Below are 17,761 nucleotides of genomic sequence, written 5' to 3'. Positions count from 1 at the left end.
GGATGAAGGGACCAAATGTATAGTTGCTAAATTTGCTGATGACACAAAGGTAGGTAGGAAAGTAAGTTGTGAAGAGGACATAAGGGGCTCGATGTTACCAGGCCTGCGGGTTTCCGGCGGGTTGGGTTTCGGGAGCGTGGTCAACACGCTCGGTGAAATTAGTGGGTTGCCCGCGCGATCGTAGCAGGCAACACACTAATAGGAATCAATTACCTGCTCCTCCGGGGTCCGCGGCGCTGGCCTGCGCGTCGGGCGGGCTGCGCATGCGCAGTACGATCTGTCAGCTGGAGGCTCTCTAGTTAAAGGGGCAGTCCTCCACTGACAGATGCTGCAACCAATGGAACAAATTTCAGCATGGAGCAGCCCAGGGGGAAGGCTGCTCCCAGTTTAATGATGCCTCACCCCAGGTATCATCAGATGGGGTGAGGAGGAGGGCGAAGACAGAGATCTTCCACCCGGCGGGCGGGAGGAAGCGGCCAGCCTCTGCCACCAAGAAGGCCTGGCTCGAGGTGGCAGAGGGGGTCACCTGCGCAACCAACATATCGCATACAGTGCAGGAGGCGCTGCAATGACCTCAGTAGGTCAGCCACAGTGAGAACACGAAGTCTTTCCCCTACACTCCATCTGCCACAACACTGCCCCAACCCCACATCTCCTTCGGCACCGCCAACACTACTCTGTCACATCACCCCTCATACCCACTCAAACCCCATCCTCATCTTACCTCCACCTACTCACCTCGCCAGTACTCACCCCGCCACTAACATGCGACCCAATCCTCATACAATCTCATGGCTCTATCCCATACTCACCCTCTCGTGCATCTCCCTCACGGCCAGCCTCACTCAACCTGCCACCACCTGTGCTGCAGCCACAGGGCATGCATCACATATGTGCAGTAGGCAGCGTAAGGCAAATGTATCGTGAGCATGAAGGGGGTGCACAAGGGTGTCGGAGGGTTTGCCATGGGTGTTACCTATATTGAATTTCAGAGCAACAAACAGCACACATTATATTGGCACCACCACTGCCATGTCTCCGCGAATCCTGTCCGTTGTGTCCAATAATGCCCGCTCCTGGGTATCACTATGAGGACCCACCACTGATGCCACCCATCGTGTTACTGCAGAGTAGGTGCAGGTGTATTTGTAGGGCTCTTCTGCGCAGACCACTGAGAGACATCGGCGGTGTAGCCGGCTGCACCCTGGAAGGATGTGGAGGAGAAGTTGTGGAGGGCAGTGGTGACTTTGGCAGCGACAGGTAAGCAGTTGGTGCTGGGGCCAGCCAGGAGCAGCTCGGCATGAAAGACGCTGCAGATCTCCACGACTACATGTCGAGCGAATCTGCGCCTCCGTGTGCACTGCTGCTCGGAGAGGTCCAGGGAGCTTCGCCTCGGTCTGTGGACCATGTGGCGAGGGTAGTGCCCTCTGCGATGCGTCTCTCTCTGTGGTAGCCCTCCCTCCTGCTGTGCAGGTGGGCGTGCAACAACACCGTGTTGGGGGGCTCCACGTCTCTGCGGCGGACGGCGTGGACTGCGAGGCTGCTGGTGCTGGTCATGCTGTTCGTCCTCCGAGGGTGTCCACGCACCACCCATCTGGCAGGTGTTGGTCTGAGGGGTTGTGCAGGGTAGGTGGGTGGTTCCTCGGACTGGGGCTGCGGTTTCGTGTCAGTCTGTCCTCTGGCTTGGCGGGGGGTGGTGGGGGGCAGGGGTTGCCCTATGTGACGCGGTGGCCTCCTGCGTGGGTGAGGGCTCTCCCCCGTGGAGTGCACCTTGGCACCTGCCACAGGCTGCTGGCTGCAACACGCCTGGTTGGAGAGAGACTGTTTCCCCCAGTGTGGGAAACACGCTGCGATGCAGGTGAAATCCCACACTTCCTCTTTTGACAGCTGATTCAGCTCATTAACTGACCTCAACAAGCAAGGTAAGTACTCTCAAGTGGAACCCCGCTGGCTTTAATTGCCTGCGGGATTCCCACCAGCGGGGGCCACGCACGCAGCCCCGCACGTCATCGGGGAACCCGGAAGTGGTCGGGATCGCGGCGCGATCCGGTCACGTGACCGCACATCGGGATTTTCGGGGCCCCCCCGCTGGAAACCCGCAGGAAACCCGACCCTAAAATCGAGCCCAAGGAGTCTGCAAAGGGATATAGACAGGTTAAGTGAGAGTGCAAAAATTTGGCAGATGGAGTATAATGTGGGAAAATGTGAACTTGTCCACTTTGGCAGGAGGAATAGAAAAGCAGTATATTATTTAAATGGAGAGAGATTGCATAACTCTGAGGTACAGAGGATCTGGGTGTCTTAGTACATGAATCACAAAAAGATAGTATGCAGGTACAGCAAGTGATCAGGAAGGCAAATGGAATGTTGTCATTTATTGCAAGGGGAATGGAATATAAAAGTAGAGATGTTTTGCTACAGTTGTACAGAGCATTGGTGAGACCACGTCTAGAATACTGTGTGCAGTTTTGGTCTCCTTATTTAAGAAAGGACATAATTGCTTTAGAGGCGGTTCAGAGAAAGTTCACTCAACTGATTCCTGGGATGAGGGGATTATCTTATGAGGAAAGGTTGGACAAGTTGGGCCTGTACACACTGGAGTTTAGAAGAATGAGAGGTGACCTTATTGAAACAGATAAGATCCTGAGGGGACTAGAAGGGGTAGATGCTGAGGGGATGTTTCCCCTTGTGGGAGAGACTAGAACTTGGGGCCACAGTTTAAAAATAAGGGGTCTCTCGTTTAAGACGGAGATGAGGAGAATTTTTTTCTCTCAAAGGGTCGTGAGTCTGTGGAACTCCCTTCCCCAGAGAGCGGTGGAGGCAGGGTCATTGAATATTTTTAAGGCTGAGTTAGATAGATTCCTGATTAACAAGGGAGTCAAAGGTTATAGTAGGTAGACGGGAAAGTAGGGTTGAGGTCACAATCAGATCAGCCATGATCTTATCAAATGGCAGAGCAGGCTCGAGGGGCCGAATGGCCTTCTCCTGCTCTTAATTCGTATGTTCGTGTGTTCTTAGAAACTGGAAGGATGGGATAGAGAAAAAAGAATAACCAATAAATGAAAATAAATGACTTACTTTCTGTTCTGAATCATCCACTGGCCCTGGGAGCAGGGTTCTGTAAAGGTTGGTGTGTCCAGTTCATAACCATCAAACCACAGAGCGATTCCATAGTCAAGGGATGGCACCTGTGTATGAGATCGTAAATGGTATAGAAAGGGTAAATCGGGGAACTTCAAAGTCAAATGTGGGTCAATGTTCACAGATCACTAAAATGTAGTGGTCAGGTACAAAAAGTAATCAAAAAGGCTAATGGAATGTTAGTCTTTATAACTAGAGGGCTAGAATATAAAGGGGAGGAAATTTTGCTACAGCTATACAAAGCCCCGGTTAGACCACATCTGGAGTACTGTGTACAGTTCTGGGCACCGCAACTTAGAAAGGATATATTGACCTTGGAAGGAGTGCAGTTTAGATTCACCAGAATGTTACCAGGACTCCAAGGGTTAAATTATGAGGAGAGATTACATAAACTAGGCTTGTATTCCCTGGAATATAGAAGGTTAAGGGGGTGATTCGATTACGGTTTTCAGGATTTTGAAAGTGGGGTAGTCTAGGATAAGGGGACGTAACAAAATCAGAGCCAGGCCATTCAGGGAGAAGTTAAGAAACACTTCTTCACTCAAAGGGTGGTACAAGTGTGGGAACTCCCTCCCACAAAAAGAAGTTGATGGCTAGCTCAATGAATAATTTTAAATCCGAGAGCGATAGATTTTTGTAAGCCAAGGGTATTAAGGGATATGGAGCCAAGGCAGGTGGATGGAGTTGGGATACAGATCAGCCACGATCTCATTGAATGGGGGAAGAGGCTCGAGGGGCTGAATGGCCCACTCCTGTTTCTATGCTCCTGTATTCCCATGACAATAGGACAGTGGAGCACAGCTTCAAACTGGTAAAAGGCACATTTGGGGTCGAAGTCAGGAAGCCGCCCTTCACACAAAACGTGACCAATACCTGGAATGGGTGGGTGGAGGGGGCGAAAACCCTGGAGTCGTTTATGAAACAATTGGGTACTGCAAACGGTGGGGGGTGGGGGGGTAGGTTGCCAACCCTCCAGGATTGTCCTGGAGTCTCCAGGAATTAAAGATCATTCTCAAACACACTGCTATGAGCTACACCCAGGAGAAAAACCATAGCGGCATTAGGAAAAAAAGGTGTATTTTTTTTCATTTTCTTTGAACACTTTTGAATATTAGTTTTAAAAATATTGGAGATGGGAAAAAAGGATGTTTGACCGGGCAAGCGATTGGAGGCCGGAGGTCATGGGATGAAACCTCCAAGAAAAGGTCCAACCAGAGTTGGCAACTCTAGGGGGTGGGGACTATAGGGTTTTCTAAATGGATGAGCCAAGATGGTGAATAGCTTTCTTCACCCATATTTATCTTGTGATCTTGTTTCAGACTCACATTTTTGACAGCCTTTAAACTCCGACTATTGAAAATAAGAAAGTTGATCCACTATCAACTCATGGGTCTTCTCTGCACTGCCCTCCAACAATCAAATGTTGTGCCTTGTGTCTCGCTGACCAGAACTGGAAGCAGAATTGAAGTTTTCAAAATCATGAAGGGAATTGAGAAAGCTAACCCTGACAAATTGTCCAAAAGGGTTCATAAACTAGGGGTCATCTTTAAAAAAAAATAAGGATTCCAGGTAAGTCTGTTTCATACAAAGGGCAATGGACATAAGGAATAACATACTGGACTAGTGGCTCGATAGCCCATTCGATTGTCACTAAACCATTTAGCCTAATAAATCCATCCTGTTTTGATAGAACCTCACGATCTCATCACATCCCTCAATCCTTCTCTACAAAGATGCCTCTTAAAATCATGTTAACTCCTCCCATGGACTTTTCTAGTATGTTATTCCTTATATCCATTGCCCTTTCTATGAAACAGACTTACCTGGAATCCTTATTTTTTTTTAAAGATGACCCCTAGTTTATGAACCCTTTGGACAATTTGTCAGGGTCAGGTTTCTCAATTCCCTTCATGATCAGCGAGACACAAGACACAACATTTGATTGTTGGAGGGCAGTGCAGAGAAGACCCAATGAGTTGATAGAGGTCCAAGGAAAGACTTGAGAAAGTTGAACTGTTCAAACTTGAGAGGAAGCATCTGAGAGATGATCTTATAGATGAGGTGTACAAGATTGGAAAAGAAACATTTGGAAAATTATTTTAAATTAAATTGTGAGAGTAGAACAAGGGACACAGATTCAAACTAGTGAAAAGGCAAATTTCAGAATGATGTTAGGAATTTTTTTCACACAATGAGTGAACACTTTGAATAGACTCATCATAGAGTAGTAAAGAGTAAAGTCCTGGATTCACTTAAAAACCAATTGGAGGCTGTAATAGATTGACTTTAGGGTCATTCTAGATGGATGATCTAAGATGGGTGAAATGACATTCCTTATCTGTAATGATCTTGTTAATTAAGTTACCTTGGAGTCTTCCCTTTTGTATCAAGCACAAGTCAACTATCCTTATCGTAATTCCCAAGACCTGGTATAACCTTTGCTGCATTCTCTCAAGGGTAATAGATCCTTCCTATGATACGGTTACCAGTGCCTCACACATCATTCCAGACGGGGTCTAACCAGTGCCTGATTAAAGTAACAACATCACCTATTTTGATTTGTATTCTATCCTATCCCTTTGTTATAGCAATCTAGAATCTTGTTTGTATATTTTGCTGCTTCCATGCATTGGGCTGAAGGCTTAATCAGTTCTTCCACAATAGGCCCCCAAATCCTCTTCCAGATTAGTACGCTGTACGACTGCAGATATTCTAATGAGTTGACCTCCCGTCAGGACACTGCGGCAGTGAAGCGCTTTGGGATGCCTTGAGGTTGTGAAAGGCCCATATAAATGCAAGTCTTTCTTTCTATATGCTGGTAGAATCGTATTAGTAACTTTAGTGTATTCTACACAATTAGAAAGAAGAAAGCCTTCCATTTATACAGCCCTTTCACGACCTCAGGTCGTCCCAAACTGCTTTACAGCCAATGAAGCATTATTTTTTAAGTGTAGTCACTGTTGTAATGTAGGAAACGCAGCAGCCAATTTGCACACAGCAAGGTCCCACAAACAGCAATGAGATAATGATCAGATAATCTGTTTTAGTGATGTTGGTTGAGGGATAAATGTTGGCCCAGGACACTGGGGATAACTCCCCCGTTCTTCTTTGAAATAGTGCCTTGGGATCTTTTCCATCCACCTGAGAAGGCAGACGGGGCCTCGGTTTAACGTCTCATCCGAAAGACGGCACCTCCGACAGTGCAGCACTCCCTCTGTACTGCACTGGAGTGTCAGCCTAGATTTTGTGCTCAAACCTCTGGAGTGGGATTTGAACTCACAATCTTCTGACTCAGAAGAGAGAGTGCAACCACTGGGCCGAGGATAATGTTCATATTCTATCATTGTACTTGTATCGGCTACTGTGAAAACCAAAATGTGTTATTAAAGTTAGGTGGAGTACCTGCCAGTCTGTTAACATGTACTGTACTTACAGTAAAATACCAGGTGCAGTATGTGTTGGGTGGGTAGTAGCTGGGGAAGTAGGGAGTGCTTGCATTGCCTTGAATAGCCCATCCTTCTGTCAGAGTGATATTAGCAGAACAATCTGCAAATAAAAGCAGCAAGAATTTATGTAGCACACTGCTGTTTTCCTAATTAGGATCAGAAGGTTTACAGCACAGAAGGAGCCCATTTGGCCCATCACATCCAACCTTATGTTACCTCCAGATTGGACTATTCCAATGTTCTCCTGGCTGGCCTCCCATCTTCCACTCTCCGTAAACTCTGCTGCCCGTATCCTAACTCGCACCAAGTCCCGTTCACCCTTCACTCCCTGTGCTCGCTGGACCTACATTGGCTCCCGGTCCAGCAACACCTCGATTTTAAAATTCTCATCCTTGTGTTCAAATCCCTCCATGGCCCTCGCCCCTCCCTATCTCCGTAACCTCCTCCATCCCTACAACCCCCTCCGAGATCTCTGCGCTCGTCCAATTCTGGCCTCTTGTGCATCCCTGATTTTCTTCGCTCCACCATTGGCGGCCGTGCCTTCAGGCCCCAAGCTCTGGAATTCCCTCCCTAAACCTCTCCACCTCTCTCTCCTTCTTTAAGACTTTCCTTAAAACCTACCTCTTTGACCAAACTTTTGATCGCCTGTCCTAATATCTAATGTGGCTCGGTGTCCAATTTTGTTTGATAACGCTCCTGTGAAGCGCCTTGGGACGTTTTACTTTGTATAAATGCAAGTTGTTGTTGTTGACTCTTTACTAGAGCTACACAAAACTAATTCCACAGCCTTGTTCTCTCCCTATATCCCCATATCTTGCTCTGCCTCAAGTATTTAATGCTCAAACACCATTCCACTTAAAGAAACTTCTCCTAACTTTTCTCCTCACTCTCAGTTACAATTTTTAATTTTTGAGCCCTCGTTACTGACTCTCCAACCAGAGGATATAATGGCCTAGAAATTGGGCCATTTTTCAGACACCACGCGGCCTACTAAGACCTCAAAATGGCGGTCAGGAAGCGTGCGCATACTTCCGGTTGGAAGGGCGCCACCCGCCATATTGGACAAAGACAAACAAGAAGCTTTACCAACGCCTGAAGCAGGTGTTAGGCCATTTGCTCAGGTCCCCGCTACAACATTGGTCTGCCCTGAGGCAGCCTGTGCCATCGTGGGCTACGCTCAGGAGAAACCAACCCAAGGGATCGTCCAATATCCAAATGTGTAGATTATCCAGGAGGGGGCACTGGTTAACGGCCGGGAGTGAAAACCCAAGTATTGGTTGTCAAGGTGATATGCACTAATTCTCTTACCGAGCATTGGCAGGGCCTGTGCAGAAAGTATAAATGGATCATAGTAGCTGTACTGTCCCTGCTTCCAAATGATCGCCATCACATTGGCAGATGAGAACACCTCCACCACCGGTTCCTTCCAGCTACATCTGTAGAGCCTAGACCGAGAGAGAATAGAGCAAAGAGTTAACAAAACCAGCAGAGGGAAAGACATAGAAACATAGGAAGAGGAGGAGGCCATTCAGCCCCTCGAGCCTTTTCCGTCATTCAATTAGATCATGGCTGTTCTGTAGCTTAACTCCATCTACCCGCCTTTGTTCTGTAACCCTTAATACCCTCGCCTAACAAAAATCGATCAATCTTAGTTTCGAAATTTTCAATTGACCCCCAGCCTCAACAGCTTTTTGGGGGAGAGAGTTCCAGATTTCCACTGCCCTTTGTGTGAAGAAATGCTTCCTGACATCACCCCTGAACGGCCTAGCTCTAATTTTAAGGTTATGCCCCCTTGTTGTGGACTCCCCCCACCAGGGGAAATAGTTTCTCTCTCTCTCTATTCTATCAAATCAGTTAGATCATCCCTTAATTTTCTAAACTCGAGGGAAGACAAGCCTGGTCTATGCAACCCGTCCTCATAATTTAACCCTTTTAGCCCCGGTACATCAGAGGGGAGCGATTTATAAAGAACTGGTTTATGAATTTACTTCACGTAGCGACCAGAAGAAGCCTTCCCCTTGGGCGAACAGACAAGTAAATTTGAAAGAGAAACCCGAGCTACTCACGATGTTAAGAGCGTGCGGCTAATGGCGTTAACCTCGTTGTACACCACGATGCGGTCTCTGCAGCCTTTCTGCACCCATTCCAGGCGCAGTTTGATCAACAGGCCGGCAGGGCCCTGCAGGTGCCAGAAGCAACTGCTGGATTTTGAGTCAGGTCCCTTCAGGGTGACGCTGCGGTCTGAGCTGATGAACCTGTACGTGTGGCACTCTGAAGGCAACAAAACAGAAATAAGCCGCAAGTCCTGGAGGAGAGTAAAGCATCAATCGCACGGGGCTGATTTTCCAGTGGGTTCCAGAAAATTGAGGGAGTAGGCCTCAGGCCTGATTCCTTCCACAATTTTCCAATCTCAAGAAGGTGATTGGCAAAAGAACCAAAGGCGACACCAGGAAAACCTTTTTTTTTAAACGTAGCGAGTAGTTATGATCTGGAATGCGCTGCCTGAATGGATGGTGGAAGCAGATTCAATCGTGGCTTTCAAAAAGGAATTGGATAAATATTTGAAGGGAAAAAATTTGCAGGGCTACGGGGAAAGAGCGGGGGAATGGGACTAACAGGATTGCTTAAGAGCCGGCACGGGCTCGATGGGCTGAATGGCCTCCTTCTGTGCTGTAACCGTTCTATGATTCCAAGGTTGTGCTCAAGAGTGTTCTCGCTTGTCTTTAAGGCCCTGGACTTTATTTAAAATATGTAAAGGAATCCTTGACACAATTTGTTGGCCTTTTTTTTTTGGCCAGGATTTCACTGTTGCCTTCTAAGTACATTTCGAATGGATTTAAAGAGAGCTCCACATGCCGTGAAACTCCTGAAACTTTTCATGGGGTTTTTGCACTCTGCTTCTCCCGATGCTGCTTCCTTTGGGATGTGTTGACCTGTGCTAGTGCCGGCTGTTGGTGAGAAGGATACGTGGTGCTGTGCGCTGCGGTCTTGCTCTGGACAACCGTGAGTGCCAGCAGGCCGCACCACCACAAAAGGGATACGTGTTACGACGCTGACTCCAAGAGACACTTTCAAACAGAGCTTACACTGTAAGACACTGCACGTGAGATCTGTGCGCGCGCCTTCAGTGAGTGAGAAAGGGGCAAAACAAACGAGATGGCACCTTCTACTTTATCCTCCCATCGTCCCTGCATGCTCTTTGATGCCAAGATGTCTGTGGTGGTCTCTTCTTAAGGGCTTGCGATTTCTGAGCCTTTCTCCAGGTTGGGTCTATTCTGTGCCACGCAAGTAGAGAAGATGCTGTAAGCTGAAGGTGTGCATCCACAGTGACAGGCATGTGCCCAACCTCCAGCACATACTGTGTGTCAGTGAGTGACCGTACACCATGAGGCCAGGTTGTGTTACAATGAGTTAACGTGTGAAGTCCTTGGAAGAGGTGAACGAGCCAAGGCTTTCAATTGTAAATTGCAACTTGAATGTGTGCCCTGCTGAAGCACGGGCCACGCATGCAATGAAATGAAAGGCCGCGTTTGGGCTCGGTCGGGGTTGAGCAGTGAAGGTGGAAGAGGTTTACAGGCAGCACACTGCGACATGGTGCATGGAACTGTTGGGTAGTCTTACCTGTCCAGATTGTGCCAACTTTTCCCTGCCACTGTCTTTAGGCCTAGCAGGAGCTGTGCGCAGGGTTCAGCCCTGCCAACAGGCACAGTGCCTCTCTGTTGCCCTCTCAGAAGAGTTCCCTGTAGTAGCAAACAAGGAGACCCTCCTCACAGCAACTCATGCAGCACCACCTCCACTTTGCCAGTCACCAAACAGGAGATCAGACACAGCATTGCTCCATCGCTGGCTCACAGGCTCCATCAATTATTATCCTCACCCCTCTCCCCCAAACAAAATCTGTAAAATCCTTCGACGAAGGCTGAAACAGTATTTGCCCCGATTTGCAGCAAGTTATGTTGAAAGGATCACAGCCATTTAAAAATTTGACCCTCTCCCTTTAAAGGTTGCAGCCTTGTGGGAATTTTTCCCTTGCTGGTATGAGCTGGACCAGGTACCCACATTCAAATTGTCCAACCCTGGAAAATAGCAGCCAGTGACACAGGAAATCAGCAAACTTTGAACTTGCAGATTTCTGGTCCTGGCCCCACTTCACCAGGACTGCAAAATCCACTCTTACATTCCAAATATTTGCTAATCCTTTAAAATTATGCTTATCACTCTGCTCTATACTGTGCAGCCACTAAAACATATGGTGACTTACATAGAATTTACAGCACAGAAACAGGCCATTCGGCCCAACTAGTCTATGCCGGCGTTTATGCTCCACACTAGCCTCCTCCCTCCCTACTTCATCTCAGCCTATCAGCATATCCTTCTGTTCCTTTCTCCCTGATGTGTTTATCTAGCTTCCCCTTAAATGCATCTATGCTATTCGCCTCAATTACTCCATGTGGTAGCAAGTTCCACATTCTCACCACTCTCCGAGTAAAGAAGTTTCTCCTGAATTCCCTCTTGGATTTATTAGCGACTACCTTATATTTATGACCCCTAATTTTGGACTCCCCCATAAGTGGAAATATCTTCTTTACTTCTACCCTGTTTGAAAGACCTGTATGAGGTCACTCCTCAGTCTACTCTTTTCTAGAGAAAAGATCCCCAGTCTCTTCAGTCTTTCCTGATAGTTATAACCTCTCAGTTAGTTTAGTTTAGTTAGGGCCTAGTAACAGATCATGGCAACACACCATGGGGTAGATTTCATGAATTTGCTCTCCAGACACAAAGCTTTTGCACGCCGGCTGTGAATAATCAAGAGTTTGGGTGCGAAGTCAGGATTATCCACCACACCAACGATCAAACAGTCTGTTCTGGGCTCCAAGATAAAGAACGGCTGCTCTTTGAGGTACCAGAGGGCTATGACTAGTGGGGCCTGTGGAACTGTAGCCCAGTTTGAGCAGCCATCAACAGGTGAAGTAGGACGACAGTTGGAAGATTACATTTCTGAAATTGAATTCCTGGCTTGTAACTCAGCCCCAACGAGGTCTCCTGCATCCATACCTGCTGCTTTTGCTAAAGTGTTCAATTCCTTTGCCGATAGTTCTGTAAAAGCAAAAAAAAAACAGAGCTAATGAAAGTCGGAGGCATTTTGTTACAAAGGGACCAAACAAGGCTGATCCCTGGCATTGGAGTAAAGATCTACGAGCGATTACTTGTCTCAATCTCGAAAAGAGACATCTAAAAGGGGACACCAACAACGTGCATTTATACAACGCCTTTACCGTAGTAAAACGTCCCGGGGCGCATCACGGGAGCGTAGTTAGACAACAAGAAATTGACACCGAAACAAAGAAGGAGGTATTAGGACAGGTGACCAAACGCTTGGTCAGAGAGGTAGGTTTTAAGGAGCGTCTTAAAGAAGGAGAGAGAGGTAGAAAAGGCGAAGAGGTTTGGGGAGGGCTTAGGGCCTAGACGGCTAAAGGTACGGGGAAGGATTGTCTAGACGGATATATTTAATGGGAGAGAAAAAGTAGTCCCAAAGCAATGCTTTCAGATATATAAGGAAAATAGGGCCCAGGTTCAGGGTTGGGGAAGGACACATGTAGGATTCAGGGCAGTGAATCTTTGGAATTCTCTACCCCAGAGGGCTGTGGATGCTCAGTCATTGAGTATATTCAAGGCTGAGATCGATAGATTTCCGGACTCTAGGGGAATCAAGGGATATGGGGATCGGGCGGGAAAGTGGAGTTGAGGTCGAAGATCAGCCATGATCTGATTGAATGGCGGAGCAGGCTCGAGGGGCCGTGTGGCCTACTCCTGCTCCTATTTTCTATGTTTCACATGTATGTAGGACAAGTGATGGTTCGTACTTCTTTACTGGGAGGATGATTAACGATTGGAACAGGTTATTAGGGAGAGTGGTTGTGGTCAGGACACTGAACTCATTTGAAAAACAACTAGATGCTGCAATGGGAAGACAGTAGGGTTGGTATTCTGGAAGAATCAAATTAAATGGGCTGAAGGGCCTTTTTTAATCCAACATTATTGTGCAAGTTAAAAGTAGGATATACACAACGTACAATGAAGTGACCTTGCTCATAATGTGTAGCAGTCTCATGGGTTGAAATCTTGCCGTGTGTTACAGGTGATAAACATGTCTGTTGTTATTTCAGTGAAGCATTAACCCATTCATTTTCTTTTCATTAAAAAAAGCGGAGAGGAATTTCATACTGACGTGTTTGTTACTAATAGGGTACAGCAGGATTTCAACCCCCCGTTTCTCCCTTTCACGTGGTGCTGGACCCTGTGAGTGTTTTCATCACAAGGCTTGTATAGTTTTCTCTCCTTTATGGTGCAAGTGCCATAGGGGAGTATTGTACACAGTGGGGACAAAGACAATAAACCAGTAAAGAGGCAACATCGTCTTCTTGGAGGGTTTTCCAGGATGGCTGAGTCCAACAGAGTAAGGACATAGTGTCCTGAGGAAATCCCACCATGAGCGAGTTACATCGAAAATACCGCACAGAAATAGGCCATTCGGCCCAACTGGTCTATGCCGGCGTTTATGATATTCATTTGGGAAGAGTTAGAAATGTAATGAACATAAATAAAGCATTTTTACAGTTGTTATTAGTCTGAATTCCCCCTTTATTCCTTCGTGCTTTCATCAAAGTACATAGACCACCCTCTCACCTCTACATCAAAGTTGGGATCACTGATTGACTTCAGATGAATGGACAGGACAACGGAACTGAACATTCAGACTCAAAGCTAGTCGGAGGATCAATTAACCTCCAGCTTTGGTTGAGCTGAAACACAAAGAGAGTTGCCACTTTGTGTGTCTCCATCTATTGTTTTCCTTCCACTGATCCCTTGGAGTTTGCTGCAGTTTCTCCGCATCCCAGCAGACTTGCTGAACCACGATCCCATTTGGTTCAAGTTCAAGGCAACAATATTACGATGAGTGAATATTAATTTGGTTGAGGTCAGGAACTGGCCTACTGATGCTGGAACTGTGGCCCAGTTCCGGCACACCCTGCCAATCTACACAGGTTGGCCTTGCTGTTATAGGAGGCATATGGGATGACCCTTTACTGACCGTTGAGCCAGAACAAGGGGGAGTTAGAGCTAGGTCGTTCAGGGGTAATGTCAGGAAGCACTTCTTCACGCAAAGGGCAGTGGAAATCTGGAACTCTCTCCCCCAATTGAAAATTTCAAAACTGAGATTGCTAGATTTTAGTTAGGCGAGGGTATTAAGGGTTACGGAACCAAGGCGGATAAATGGAGCTAAGATACAGATTAACCATAATCTAATTGAATGGCGGTACAGGTTCGAGGGGCTGAATGGCCTACTCCTGTTCCTAAGTTCCTTCCTATGTTCCAATGACTTGTGATTAAAAGGAATGTTTCTCCCCACAGAAGCTAAAATGGTTAATGGTGAATCAACTGACATTTTTATTAAAGCAGGGTAAGTATCTGATTAAGATCTAGATTGCCGGTTAGATGAGATCTATACAATGATCATTCTAAGCTGCGTGGAATATGCTGGGACAATGGAAGTGTCATGTCAAAGAAGGGAAGTGGTGTAGGATCAGTAATGTAGGAAGGCAGGTTAGAGAGACATTCTGGAGTTTGCCTTTGGAAGGGCATGAACAAAACGAGTGGAACCTTTCCCGAAGGAGATAATTCATAGCTCGAATCAAGGCTACGGTAGAGTAGATTGCTTTCATGAGCCAAATGCCCTTTATCTCGTTCCGTACTTTCTTGTGTTTTTACGAGTCACTCTGGTGGCCACTCTCAGGGCCTCCGAGGCCACTGGCTTCATAGTAGCATTGACAGAGGATTGGGAACGGGTGGCTATCTCCTCAGCCAAGGATTCTGGATTTGGGCACCTAAAAGGAGGGGGAGAGAAAGGGAAAATTGAAGAATAAGGGAAGGGTAGAAGGAAAAAGTCCTAGTCAGTGAGAGGGAAACAGAGGAAAAACACAGGAACAGGAGGAGGCCATTCAGTCCCTCGAGCCTGTTCCGCCATTCAATTAGATCATGGCTGATCTGTATCTTAACTCCATCTACCCTCCTTGGTTCCGTAACCCTTAATACCGTTACCTAATAGGGAAGTAACTGAAAACATGTATTGAAACAATGATGTGAAACTACTGACTAGTTATAGCTGTTGATTCTGGCTGTATCTGGTAGTCTGCCGTTCCAGGAGCCTGTAAGTTTTTGTTGAGTGATGACTTCACCAAATCCTCAGTCAGCTTTTCCCGTTCCTTACTTGTTACTCGTAAATCCAACCAGAAATATGACATCAGGCTACCTTTACTGTCAGAAGAGAAGTCCATTTGTGAGAGGTTCGACTTGTAAGCAACATTAAATAGTAAACATTTCCTTTCTAATCCTGTGGATTCCTTGTCCCGGCAAAAATCAACTCAAGATATGAACTTTAAAGAAGAAAAAGAATGTATTTATATAATATCAACAACACCTTTAACATTGTCAAACATCCGAAGGTGCTTCACGGGAGCGATTATCAAACAAAATTTGACACCGAGCCACATAAGGAGATATTAGGACAGGTGACCAAAAGCTTGGTCAAAGAGGTAGGTTTTAAGGAGCGACTTATAGGAGAAGAGAGAGGCGGTGAGACGGAGAGGTTTAGGGAGGGAATTCCAGAACTTAGGGCCCAGGCAGCTGAAGGCACGGCCGCCGTTCGTGGGGCGAAGAAAATCGGGGATGCGCAAGAGGCCAGAATTGGAGGAGTGTAGATATCTCGGAGGGTTGTAGGGTTGGAGGAGTTTACAGAGATAGGGAGGGGCGAGGCCAGGGAGGGATTTGAAGACAAGGATGAGAATTTTTAAATCGAGGTGTTGCTGGACCAGGAGCCAATGTCGGTCAGTGAGCACGGGGATGATGGGTGAACGGGACTTGGTGCGAGTTAGGATACGGGCAGCAGAGTTTTGGATGAGCTCAAGTTTACGGAGGGTGAAAGGTGGGAGGCCGGCCAGGAGAGGATTGGAACAGTTGAGTCCAGTGGTAACAAAGGCAAGGATGAGGGTTTCAGCAGCAGATGAGCTAAGGCATACCTTATCACATCTCTCAGTACTTCTTCTACAGTGAATTATTTTTTTTATTTGTTCATGGGATGTGGGCGTCGCTGGCGAGGCCAGTATTTATTGCCCATCCCTAATTGCCCTTGAGAAGGTGGTGGTGAGCTGCCTTCTTGAACCGTTGCAGTCCGTGTGGTGAAGGTTCTCCCACAGTGCTGTTAGGAAGGGAGTTCCAGGATTTTGACCCAGTGACGATGAAGGAACGGCGATATATTTCCAAGTCGGGATGGTGTGTGACTTGGAGGGGAATGTGCAGGTGGTGTTGTTCCCATGTGCCTGCTGCCCTTGTCCTTCTAGGTGGTAGAGGTCGCGGGTTTGGGAGGTGCTGTTGAAGAGGCCTTGGCGAGTTGCTACAGTGCATCCTGTGGATGGTACACACTGCAGCCGCAGTGCGCCGGTGGTGAAGGGAGTGAATGTTTAGGGTGGTGGATGGGGTGCCAATCAAGCGGGCTGCTTTGTCCTGGATGGTGTCGAGCTTCTTGAGTGTTGGAGCTGCACTCATCCAGGCAAGTGGAGAGGATTCCATCACACTCCTGACTTGTGCCTTGTAGATGGTGGAAAGGCTTTGGGGAGTCAGGAGGTGAGTCACTCACCGCAGAATACCCAGCCTCTGACCTGCTCTTGTAGCCACAGTATTTATATGGCTGGTCCAGTTAAGTTTCTGGTCAATGGTGACCCCCAGGATGTTGATGGTGGGGGATTCGGCGATGGTAATGTCATTGAATGTCAAGGGGAGGTGGCTAGACTCTCTCTTGTTGGAGATGGTCATTGCCTGGCACTTGTCTGACACGAATGTTACTTGCCACTTATCAGCCCATGCCTGGATGTTGCCCAGGACTTGTTGCATGCGGGCATGGACTGCTTCATTATCTGAGGGGTTGCAAATGGAACTGAACACTGTGCAATCATCGGCGAACATCCCCATTTCTGATCTTATGATGGAGGGAAGGTGATTGATGAAGCAGCTGAAGATGATTGGGCCTAGGACACTGCCCTGAGGAACTCCTGCAGCGATGTCCTGGGGCTGAGATGATTGGCCTCCAACAACCACTACCATCTTCCTTTGTGCTAGGTATGACTCCAGCCACTGGAGAGTTTTCCCCCTGATTCCCATTGACTTCAATTTTACTAGGGCTCCTTGGTGCCACACTCGGTCAAATGCTGCCTTGATGTCAAGGGCAGTCACTCTCACCTCACCTCTGGAATTCAGCTCTTTTGTCCATGTTTGGACCAAGGCTGTAATGAGGTCTGGAGCCGAGTGGTCCTGGCGGAACCCAAACTGAGCATCGATTCCTTCAATTACTTTGATGTCCAGTGCCTTTGGCAATTAAGGGCAATTGTAGCTCTCAGATCCCACAAACAACAAGATGACGACTAAGCAGGTCATCTGATTTTTGATGCGTTATTTGAGGGAGATGCATTGGCCAGGACACCAGGAGAACTCCCTACTCATCTTCAAACAGGTGGATCTTTAACATTGACGTGAGCATCCAGATGGGATCTCGGTTTAATGCCTCTTCCCCAATGCCACACTGGAGGATCAGCCTAGATTATGCTCTCAAGTTCTGGAGTGGGACTTGAACCCACTGCCTTCCAACTGAGCCAAGCTGTCACTTCACATTTACCACGATGCACTTTTGAGCTGAGGTGTAGAGTCATCTACTGACTTAAAATACTAAGATCTTTAAAGTTGTATAACTATTTCCAACAAAGGACAATGCCATTTTTCCCCATGGAATGATGAATCACCATTCTAACAGGTATAATGCAGAGCGAAAGTGACTGACTGAGTTTGAATGAATTTTCTTCCTCTTCTCCTAAAGCTTGCGTCACATCATGGGCTAAAGTTCCACAGATGTTAGAAGGTTCACTCGGTTAATCCCGGGGATGAGGGGGTGGACGTATGAGGAGAGGTTGAGTAGATTGGGACTCTACTCATTGGAGTTCAGAAGAATGAGAGGCGATCTTATTGAAACATATAAGATTGTGAAGGGGCTTGATCGGGTGGATGCGGTAAGGATGTTCCCAAGGATGGGTGAAACTAGAACTAGGGGGCATAATCTTAGAATAAGG

General features: G+C 47.2%; 1 protein-coding gene across 1 annotated transcript in view; it reads right to left on the bottom strand.

The window, feature by feature from the left end:
* Positions 1-17,761, bottom strand: part of LOC137305425 (transmembrane protease serine 6) — a 53,571-nt gene that overhangs the window by 24,498 nt on the left and 11,312 nt on the right. The window contains exons 5-10 of the mRNA XM_067974251.1: positions 14,743-14,903; positions 11,643-11,684; positions 8,654-8,858; positions 7,896-8,032; positions 6,575-6,687; positions 3,079-3,188 (exon numbers count right to left, since the gene is read on the bottom strand). Of these exons, the coding sequence (XP_067830352.1) occupies positions 3,079-3,188; positions 6,575-6,687; positions 7,896-8,032; positions 8,654-8,858; positions 11,643-11,684; positions 14,743-14,903 (768 nt within the window). The remainder of the gene's footprint in view (positions 1-3,078; positions 3,189-6,574; positions 6,688-7,895; positions 8,033-8,653; positions 8,859-11,642; positions 11,685-14,742; positions 14,904-17,761) is intronic.

The sequence above is a fragment of the Heptranchias perlo genome, chromosome 40 (assembly GCF_035084215.1).
Source record: "Heptranchias perlo isolate sHepPer1 chromosome 40, sHepPer1.hap1, whole genome shotgun sequence".
In the NCBI taxonomy this organism is placed as follows: Eukaryota; Metazoa; Chordata; class Chondrichthyes; order Hexanchiformes; family Hexanchidae; genus Heptranchias; species Heptranchias perlo.
This window is presented reverse-complemented; position numbering and strand designations above follow the sequence as displayed.